This window comes from Osmerus mordax, chromosome 1 (genome assembly GCF_038355195.1).
Source record: "Osmerus mordax isolate fOsmMor3 chromosome 1, fOsmMor3.pri, whole genome shotgun sequence".
Classification (NCBI taxonomy): domain Eukaryota; kingdom Metazoa; phylum Chordata; class Actinopteri; order Osmeriformes; family Osmeridae; genus Osmerus; species Osmerus mordax.
Window position 1 is genome coordinate 7,886,649 of NC_090050.1, and position 11,443 is coordinate 7,898,091.

General features: G+C 40.2%; 1 protein-coding gene across 1 annotated transcript; it reads right to left on the reverse strand.

Annotated features, from left to right (window-relative positions):
* Positions 1-913: 913 nt before the first annotated feature.
* wdr1 (WD repeat domain 1) lies at positions 914-10,261 on the reverse strand. The gene is made up of 15 exons (XM_067244954.1): positions 10,151-10,261; positions 9,209-9,330; positions 8,951-9,041; positions 8,685-8,832; positions 7,857-8,037; positions 6,473-6,550; positions 6,039-6,119; positions 3,866-4,099; positions 3,192-3,281; positions 2,650-2,804; positions 2,468-2,555; positions 2,173-2,283; positions 1,817-1,990; positions 1,564-1,708; positions 914-1,175 (listed from the first exon to the last, which is right to left on the reverse strand). The coding sequence occupies exons 1-15, from the start codon at positions 10,164-10,166 to the stop codon at positions 1,069-1,071; spliced, it is 1,821 nt and encodes a 606-aa protein (XP_067101055.1). The 5' UTR covers positions 10,167-10,261; the 3' UTR covers positions 914-1,068.
* Positions 10,262-11,443: the final 1,182 nt, after the last annotated feature.

The following is an 11,443-nucleotide window of genomic DNA, read 5'->3' on the forward strand; positions in this document are numbered from 1 at the left end:
GGAAGCTAAACTATGTATAGTTCTGATGGCAAAATTTAATCTGATTCAAGAATTAACATTAAGGCCTTTGTGCAAAAATAAATGGCCAAAACTATCCATTTCATGTGTCGATACAAGCACCAATATCCAAGTCCATCTGTCAACAAAACCAAAACAAGCCAACTCATCTTTACAGCAGAATGGGACAGGAGAAAACAAACATGATTGCAACACATGCATAAAAAGTGTTTTTATTATCATTAATATTATGAATCATTTCCACCCTTCAGAAAAAGTGGAGGCATCAAAATAATAATAAAAATAGACATGGGAGCATAGTGAGCCAGAATAACCACAAAAACACTGCAACAATACAGGAGCGTACACAGCATATTGTGATATTCCTTTCATTTCTCTAGGTTCCTATTATTGCTCCCCCAACCACATCTTTCTCAGACCTTTGTTGTTTTCTTAGTGACAAAGACATGTTATGGAGGCAAAGACGAGGTGAAAAAAAAAAAGCAAGAGACCCATCTCCAAAAACAGTTACGTTCACATCTGTTGCAAACAAATTTACAGGCGGGCAAAGTTGAGGTCGATTACTTCAGTACAAAATACTCTAAACTCATCAAATATTTGGAAACAAGCGACACAATTCAATTCATAATTTGTATTTTAGTTAATTCCATACATTTACTACCATTTAAGAAGAATTGACCCCAACAGTGCAGACAGGCATTTCAGTTTTGACTGAGATTAAGGCTGTTGCCTATGGAATGTTGAGCCCAGAGGTATTCTTACCCCCTGAAAAGCTCAAGATATCAAGTGCTTTTTTTGTTTCATGTTAAACGTTTTGATCATCGTGCACTAGTCAACTGATTTAAAATGTTATCAAAAACACCGCTTGAGGGATCTTTGATATGAGCTTTTTTGTGCCATGAAACACACTGACAATTTCAGGGGTTGTCTGACAATAATGCGTTTGACTAATTTAGATAAGGAAAACATTGTAGATGTAAGAGAAGAGAGAGATGTAGGTCTACATTAGTCCTTGTTCCTAATGATCAATCATTGTATGCCTTGGACAGATCAAAATTTAACAGTCCACTGCTTGACACTGGCATCGTGGGAGGTGGTTACTAGAGTGTGCTCATCTATCCAGGCCAAGCCGCTGACGTGGTGCAGCCGGTGAGAGTCTGTGCAGAGAGAATCAATTCAGATGATTTCATTCACTGACCTTGCTAAAAAGGTGACTAGTAAACATCCATTTGTATGAAAGACAAATACTACTGACGTTACGCAATGTTTGTGTGAATAAATGTGTTGTGCAAATGAAAGGTTGGGTAATTTTTTCCTTCGTCTGTATTGAACAGTTTATTTAAAAGTAAATAAACAAACTATTTCAAAACAGGGCAATATTAAGCTGCCATGGAAATAAACTGCTATAAGACAAGGTCTAAAGATAAAGACAGGAAACGAGGTGGTGTCAGTTTGAAATGATCAGATATAACAATTGAAAATAGCCCAATTGGTAAACAGAAGATAGGTCAATTTGTTCATGCAGTGTGTGCGTGTGCCCCCCACCTGGAATTTTCAGCCTCTTGTCAGCATCATTGACTGTCCAAATGTAGACCATCATGTCCATTCCGCCGCTGGCGAAGTGCTCATTATCAGGTGACCAGGCCAGAGTGACAATCTTCGCATGGTGACCGTAAAAGTCATTTTTGACCTAAGGGTGGCGATATTGCAACAGTCTCCATATTACTATTTAAGGCCGACTTTGGGGAACCATATAGGCTAAGTTGAAAGCAAAGGGAGACATGAGAGGAGTACATACCGAATACCCATCTGCCACAGTAAAGACAGTGACAACCTTCTTCTCATCAGTGACGGCCAAGTAGGCTCCGTCATTGGAGTAGGCCATGTCTGTGACCGCCCCCTTGGCTTCCATGGTCTGCCCTTCCTCCTTTAGTGTGTTCCCTTGGACGGTATACAGACGGATTTTGCCATCCTGCAGAGAGAAGGGGAAAACACACAAAAAAATAATTATAATGTTGTTTTACAAAAACATTCAACATTCTTGAGTTGATATAGTAATACACTAGTTTTACTAGGTTGTAACATTTTGACATTTATATATTTTGTACATTTCTATTACATTCCACCAAGTCACACTAAAAGGCAGGTACTCACAGCTCCACCCACAGCAGCAGTGGCACCTCCTGGGTGGAGGGCTCCTGCCTCGGGCTCATAGCTTAGATTGTCCATCGTAAACACTTTCTTCTTGTCTTTCAGCAAAACCACCTGGCCACAGCAGAAATCAAGAGGAATCACAAGATATTTTCAATTCAAGAAACGTTTTTAATGCCAAAAGGCTAAAACATAATAAACCCAAGTGTGAAGTTTAAAGATGGACATGGTAAAAAGTTCTTATTGCGAAAAAGTATTTAGTCTGAAAGACTGTGTCAAATTAAGTTGAGACAGTTACCTGTCCGATACAGACAGCAAGCGTCAATCCTCCTTGCGCAACAGACACGCATTTGGGTTGGACATCCATCTTCACCAAGTCGGAAGCACTATGAAAGCAGCAGGTGTCAAAGGGTTCCTCCCACAAAACAAACATGTAATACCACTCAAATCAGATTTTGCTGTATATACTCATGGACTCACCTGTACTCTTTTTTCTCCAGGTTGGTAAAGCGGACAGTGTCATCCATGCTGCACGAGACCAGCTGGCCGGCGCTGTCCACTGCCATCTTGCTCACCTGGTTGCTGTGGCCCTTCCCAGAGAAGTCGTCGTTTTCCCCGGATTCAGAATCCCAGTAATGTGAAGCTTTGTTAAGGAAAGACTGTGGCCCCAGGTATAGTTACTTTAGGAACTGTAGTGAGGAGCAAATTACTCATGTATAGCTATTTTGATCTTCTGCTTTTTTTCTGATTCTGATAGCTTGGTTTGCTCATAATTCATAATGTATGTTAACTGTAACTGACAAATATACCACAGATTAGGGGACATGGCTAATGCAGTCATTGAATGATAGTCAAATTAAAATCATGCTTTAGAGGTGCCTATATGCCAAGAAGAGCAATTCACATTAAAGCTTCTGCAAGGTTCACTTACCGGGTACCAGAACAACTACATAAGTAAAGAAAATAACATGCACAATAACTAAAGCATGACTTAAGCAGTCTCACTTATGTGGTGAAAGGATATTGACATGTCCATCATGGCTGCCAGAGTAGATGTATGTCCTTCCCTTGTTTTTGTGAACAGTTAACGACTGAATGGATCTGCTGTGACCCTAAAAGATGCATAGAAATCAGAAAGTAGTAACTGAAGTGCTGAATAAAGCGTTTCTTCTGTATTCTTTTTCATTTCAAAAGATCCATGTGAAACTTTTGCTTTTGACAATAGAAAGGCAATATTTTGTCATGCAATAAAAAAAGTTTCATAATCAACCCTAGTTTCTGAAAACAGTCAAATATCCTGTGGACTCTTGGCAACTGTGATGCATTTCCTGTTACTGAACAGCTACTTGTCATGAATAATAACACCCAATGAGTCTGTCTTGCAGAACCGAAATTGGTTTTGATAAATTGATGAGTTCCACCACTTAAAATGTTGCCTTGGCCACACAATAGACAACTCCAAATCATAGTAGCCCAAGCTATGTAATGTAAAATGTGTGTAACAAAATCATCTTACACAATTAGACTCAATTATTATCATGTTACATATATTAATCTCAACACTAGTCAGACACTGTGTTTGTCAGTGTTGACTGACAAACACTGAAAATCAGATTTCAGAAATAATCCTTGGACGGTTTCTGAAGTGGCTAATCCAGCCCCACCCCCGCGAACTCTTGAAACAATTGAGCCTGACCTTAATTGTGCGGAGCGGGCGGTCTGGGTTGTTCTTGTCCAGGTAGTTGATATAGCCAGACAGGGAAATACTGAGGAGGTGGTCCTTCTGCCACAGACAACCCAGCTGCTGGTCCATGACATCTGCACCCATGTTGAAGGTGGTCAGGGCCATGCTGGTCCCCATGTCCCACAGCTTTACTGTCTTGTCCCCTGAGGCCGAGATAAGCTTGGAGCTATCAGGGCTCCAACTGACCTGGAGGGTCACAATAAAAAGAATGAGTGGGCAAGTTATGCGTGTATTCTGAACAGACATGGAATGAGGGACATTAGAGCAGAGAAGACCAAATAATCCCAATTGAAATCCCTTTGAGAAACAAATGGGTTACAACCGAGTACCACCATATAGTTCAGTGTTTCCTTTAAATTTCTGCCGCCAGGGTATCAGAAATAGGGCTGTACAAAAGGCCGTCTATCAGCAGTGATTGAGTGCATGTCGGAGAATAGCATGGACACGCGCTTCACACCGCAGTTGGGATTGCGTGTGTGCGTCCTTGAGAACTGTAACAGTGCGTTCAAACTGCAGAGACGCGAATCGCTTGCCATCGCTCGCCTTCCCACAGTTCACCACGCTCGGGGGCGTTTCAAACAGATTAATGTAGAATGTAGTTCTCTAAAGTCACTGTTGTAGTTGTCATGGCCAAGTGTGCAGACTTGGGTTTACGTACTCGCAACATCGATCAAAATACAACTTGTATACAAAATACAAAACAGTATTTAATAGTGTTTAACAGACATACACGTTGACATGTTTAAAAAACGTTTTATTATATTACTCGAAGTCTCTGCTAATAGTTACAGTAGGGAGTTCCAGGCGGGCTAGCTAGCTAGTTACCACAGAACGAAGTTACGTAATGTAACTAGACTGAATTTGAAAGTACAAGCACCAACAACTTCGGCAACCTTGCGCCATGCATAGTTTATTTTATTTTTTACATCTGTACGAATACAGCTATGTATCGTACAGGACTGGGTAAGCAGCTACACAAACGATTAGTTTCTCCTCCACCTTGAAACCTAGAAATGTTTACCATGGTTGCTATGTTACGAGAAACAAGAAAACTCCAATTGGCCATCGCTAGCGAAAATCGCTCCTCATTTACATAAAGTTGAGAAAATCTCAACTCGGTCGCGTTGCGTCGCTACCCACAATGCACCACGCAAGCGATTCGCCTGGCTCCATAGAAAATGAATGGAAAACACGTTGTCGCTCGCATCGCGTCGCTGCAGTGTGAACGCACTGCAAGTCTTATAACTTATGTTGTCAGTTCATTTAAGCCTGTTATTGTATTAGTCTATAGTTCTTGCAAATTTAAATTAAGTTAACTGGTTATTTTCGTTGTTTGTATTCTTCCCCTGCTAGCTAAATTGCACATGTCTGTTGATTCGATAACGATTGCTGCCCTTGCTCACGTTTGTATTTTAAGTGCATTATTATGCTGAAGTAGTTTTAATTAATAAAGTGGTTTTATTGTTATTTTTTGCTACAGAATGCTTAGCCTATCCAGATCAAATGAAGCTGATGCTTTCAAGTACCTTAAATTGATAGGCTAGGCTACTGACCATTTACAATAAGTTGTTTCGTCAATTATTAAACGGCAGCATTTATGCCATTTAGAACATACTTTATGACTGGAAGGTGTCTTTAAGTAGCTTAACTTTATTGCTTTAGGGAAAATAGGACGAAAATATGTGCTATATTACATTAGACTATTACATTAACCTGCTCCGAAATATAGGGTTAGAACTTTGTTTCGGCTGCTAACAAAAAAATCGTAGAGGAAACACTGTAGTTATACAGAGGAATGAATGACTATTACCAATTGATTTGGCAAGAAAATATGATTTGAACAGCAACACTGAATAGAAAGTAACTGAAGGAAAGTTGTGTTCTCAAAGTATAACACAGCCCTTCTAATTTGAAAAGGAAGGCCTCCATTTAACTTGTTTACTCAATACTCCCTGTTGCAGGCACTCATTTCAGCAATTAGGTTTTCCTATCTCAGCAATGTAGCCTCTCAAACAGCTACTTACATTGAGGAAACAGCTCAGTTAAATAACCAAAAGTACAGCACAAGTGAAAGCAATAACTCCACTGAAAGAGTTTGCATGTTAACTGCAACCAAGAAACTTACAGCATAGATTCCACCTTCATGGGCCTTTTCTCCACCGACTGAGCCAATCTTTTCTCCTGTCTTCCCATCATATAAGAAGATCTGAGGGAAAAATACAGTGTGATCATTTTGGTGCTCTCATCTGACTAACGTGCTACTAATCATATGAGTTAGCTACAAGGAAACCTTTATAACTCAAACTTATTTATAGAAACATTGTACCACATTTCGTTTTGGTATTGTTTTCCCTGTAAAAAAAACCCTCTTTGGGGGATTTATTTATTCATTCATCTATTATGTACTACCAAACGTTTCTACCAAAAGAGGAAACATACCCCTCCAACCCAAAAGGTAACACTGGAAACACTGACAAATGGAACTCTGGATGGGGTACTTTTTGCAAGCTCATCTTGAACCCTGCTCCTTCAGACACTGTTCAAGGAGGCCTCACTCACCTGACCGTCAGCGCCAGCAGTGACAAAACGGTTGCCATCTGGAGAGAAGCGGACGCAGTTGACAAACCGAGCGTGGTCCTAAAAAATAAGATAGAGGAGAAAAGGTTTTATGTAATGGTCCAATGTGTTCTTCAAGATCTATTGCTGTCTTTTATTCAAAGCACAGTCTCTCTCAAATACCATACTTTTTATATATGGATATTTTATCATACAAGTGGGGTTGCCAATTTGGCAGCTCTCCTGATCATTAACTGTCTGGGGCTATCAACATGAAATAACCAACCAACTACCGAACCAAACAAACTTACCCTGATAAATGTATAGCCTTAAATAAAAAGACTACAATTCTAGGGTTTGGGTTATGCAATACTTGACGGGAAACGCTGCATGACAATCACAGTAAAGGAATATCAGCATACTGTATCCTACTGTAGAAACCTTGGACATGCTGACTAGATACCTGATTCCGTGACTCACAACCCACATATAACTGGAAGGCTACAGCAAGCAAGATCCTCACAGATCATATATGGTTAGGCCTACTTTGCCTAATCTCTTTCAACATTAACCTGAAAAGTTGTGCCAAAGTTGATCATATGATTGTAATTGCTTAGCAAAAAAGAACTGCGCCTAGCCTCTCTGAATAAGGAAGAAAACTACAGCAGTGAGGTCATGTTCTTATTAAGGAAGTGTGCCAGAGTACAGGCCTACTCTAGCAATGTTTTAGCTGGGGGGTTGGGAAGGGTAAAGAAAAAAGGAATCTGAACAGCAGAATACCCCTTAAAAATGGTTTCCCTCTTCCGTGTAAGAGATCCTTTCGGAGGAATGTTTTGTTCACAAACATCCTCTGAATTTCCTGAGCATTTTGTAATATGTGCACAGGCGCACAAGACCGTGCTATGTGTTCTTCCCAAATGGTACAAACTAAGAAGAACTGAACCTTTAAAAATGCAGTATTTGAATTGAGACTTACAGTAGTCTACTTCTCCTAATGCAGTAAAAGGATATATTGGTGTCAAGTGTCAACAAAAAATTTCCAAAACAAACTATCCAGCCTTTCTCCTCACAGAAATACAATTCAATAAAGCAACTCAGCAATATACCACACAGGAATTTAAGGCATCCTTGTATTACATGTATCAACTGAATCCTTAAGATTAATATAAACAAAATATGATAATTTTTTCATTCTTAATCAACATAATGCTCCACAAGGTGCAACCCCAACCTACTCCCAGAACATCAAATAATTAAAAAGGGATTAATGGGATTGAGTGTTCGTGCTTCTCAAGTCGTCTCTGTACACCTCTGACCCTAATCTACAACATGATGCTCCACTTGGAAGTGAGCCATCCAAGCGCTGCGCACTTAATCTTACACTCACGTTAATGGTGAACTTGAATTTGAAAGGGGGTCCCTCAGAGAAGGTGCTGCAGTTGTCATCGCTACCAGTGATAAGGCGATAGGGGCGGGTCTGCTTGATGTCCACGCTGTTGATGACTTTGACATGGCCCGAGATCTCTCCCACAGAGGAGCCAGAGTCCCACAGGAACACAGCCCCAAATCTATCAACAAAAGCACACACAATCATCGTGACAACAGAGCTCTGACAAAGTAGTTCAGTTAACTGCATTTAATATTGGAATCCAAATCGACTTATTTGAAGAGTGCCAAACAGAACCATTGATTTGTTAATGAAAATCCAAGGCAGACATTCAGCCATTTTGTGTCCGATACTCAGCACCGGACTGGAGTGTCAGTTTTTCTTTTCGACTTGAGGGTGCAGTACTACTGCATGTTCCGTAAAGACATAACCATTTGATTTAGGTAGGAGTAAGACTGTTCCTTGAGTGCCCCAGAGTATGAATACTTTCATTCTACCATGATTAACAAGGTTAATTTCACTTGTCTTGGTTCTAAAATGAAAACACTGATGAGGAAAATCCTGGTGTATGTAAACACTGAACTGGAAAAGCCTGAGTGACTTGGAAGGAGAGTTGGCCACCTCTGGCCTAATCCTCCTTTAGCATTCAGTGTTCACATTACTGTAGAGTAAATATGGCACTCCAGCATAAGTGAAGTCTGCTTCAAGTGTGTCATTGTGGTAATGCATGAAAACATTCAACAGCAACATGCTGCTAAGATATAGCAAACCAAAATCCCTTTTAAGAGTGACTAGACCCTTTTTTATTTGCGCCAAGAGAAGACTCACTTCTCACGTCCCTCTCCAACGACCGCAATCCTCTTGCTGTCCTCCGTCCAGGCTATGTCCTTGATCTTTCCCCCAAAAGGCTGGTACTCATACTTCAGCAAGTGCTCCTTCTGGGTGGTGTCCCAGATACGGATTTTCCCAGACACATCTGAAAAGGATGAATTAGATTGGAGCGATTAGTAAAGCTGGGCTACCGATTGTAGAAAGGTTGGTGGCTAAGCACATGCATGTACACTCAAATTTATTAACTATCTTAAATAAGATACCTCCAGAAGCGATGTAGAAGCCACTGGGCGCATACTTGGCCACCGTAACCTGATGAGGATGCTCGGTGTAGATGTCAGCGATGGCAGGATTCTTAGGCGGCCAAATACAAAAGGACGGGGCATTATAATTGTGTACAGTAAAACATTACTCTCGTCCTCTGTAGCACATGCATGCTGCCATGTCGGGCTGCTTATGTGTTTTTATAAATCAAGATTAGTTTTAGATCATCTTTATTAGAACTCATGTGTGAGATTTACATCAATATTTCTGATGATGACGCTCTTCCCGTTGGTGTAGAGAAAGTTGTTGCCTTTGGGATCGCCACCTATGACTTTCGCGACTCCCCTTTCCATCTGCGGGAGGCTGGCAAAGACATGCTCTGTGTAAGAAAATAGGGGGGTGTTAATGCTGTAGTGTACAGTATTTTGTCAGTGAAGTGTGAAACGTTGGTCCTCGGCGTAGCAAGAATTAAATAATGTTCACGTTTGCTGTTAGTTTTACAACCACTACTACTAGTATTTAAACTATCCTGAACGAATACAATTCGACCTAAAATCCCAAATAATGCTTGAAAAAAGCTGTGCACTTTAAAGAGCATTTCAAAGGAGACCAATCAACAAAAAATGCACGACTGATTATTTTAATTGATATGCACTATGGGATGTGTCCTGATCACGAATCAGCCGTTAATAAAGAACGACAATTTCAGAAACAGACTAGGAATATGGCAGACGGCACTGAATTTGGACAGCACGAAATAAGGCATTGCTGCCCGCTTTTAGAATTAAAAAATAAAAGTCACACGCGCCACCACATTCTGTGACATGTCATAACAATGCATTGCATATTTCCGTGCACAGGCGTATTTCCCTGCTAGCTAGCTAGAATAGTAAAGCTAACTGAGCCACTGAACGCATTTGTATGTCATGTCGTGTTTCACATATTATACATTGTTGGTGGATAAATAAGACGAATTGGATTTACACTGGCCTGTTAAATGTGTGTCCATCAGGGCATAGAATGTGATTTGAGGATGGGCGAGGTTAGTTATTGGCTAGCAGTTTGCTAGGTAACCAGCAAAGCGTACTTTCTGTCAATGACTGGCATGAGTTTCTCGTAATTGTACTAAGAAAAGGAGTACATTAATCTTTCTATGCACACTCGTTGGATTGTAAGATATTTAAAAGTTGACTACTTACTCAATTCGTAGGACATGTTTGCAGATTCTCTATTTATTCCTCCGATTGAATGAAACACCGTACCTCTGTAGGTCTCTACACCGGGTTGGAGACAGCTAATCCGCACAAACACGGAAGCGAACAGCACACTCGGTATGCTTGTCTTTGCCCATATATAGTAAACTCAGCCACGACGCGAGCAGCAGCCGCCACCCACTCGATTTGCACTCCAATGCCTATCAAGGAAATGACGTTTGATTGAATATTTTAATTCACCAAAACCATACAAGCTAATAGTATAGCCTATGATAATTCTGATATGGTAGTGTAAAGGCTGTGGAATTTAACCTACAAAAAACTCCAACTACGCATGCGTTGTTCCCAAAATTAGGCTACTAAATTCATTTTGGATTAATTGCTACAGAAAGACAACGCCTTTCTACTATCCATTGGGTCACTTACATTGCACTCGCTTTGTCACACTGGTTTATGCTTTTTACACTGGTTATAAATAACGATGCCAATCCAGAGCTTCAACGCTGATGCCAAACCTGGTGTTCACTCCCCCAAAACACTACATTAAAGTCATTGGAATGGCACTGATGTCCTTTTTAGAGAGACTTTTCTAGTCTGGAAGGGTCTTGGCACATTCTCTTGTTAGAGTTAGTGTAGTGACCCTAGTATGGCATCTGGCTGCATAAACCCCAAAATTGACAACGTGATCCCTAATTAGAACAGCAAAGAGTTTATCACCATATCTATGTCCACAACAAGCTCTCACCTCAGCTCCATTCCAAGCAAAGAGAAAACCTGAAAATAATGCTAACCTCTCAAGAAGGTGCCAGAATAATCACTGTCTGCCATGTTGAAATTGCCTTAAATCAGCCAGACGCATTCACCGGAATGCATCGTTTTGTGATTTGCTTGCCAATCATATACTGTGCAATATTAACAGGCTATTTGAGTACATTCTTCAGTAAAATAAATTCTACTGATTTAGACAAAGACAATCTCCAGGACCATTAGACAACAAAACCATTTCCAAGAGATGTGCAAAATGTTGTAAATCTCCCTTCAAAAACAAATTTAAGACCCAGGCCAAACATTTATCAGTTATTATGACCCATCATGCACTAACAAACTCATACACATATTTCATTTTTGCTTCTTTATTAACCAAGTGCTAATATGAATTACATGTCATAGAAGTGATACCATTGTCTTCAAATAACATCTTTGGATATTTTTTCTGTGTAATTTCCTAATCAAGTAATTAATTAACTTAAACAAGGAATGGTTCCATCACTGGTCTCA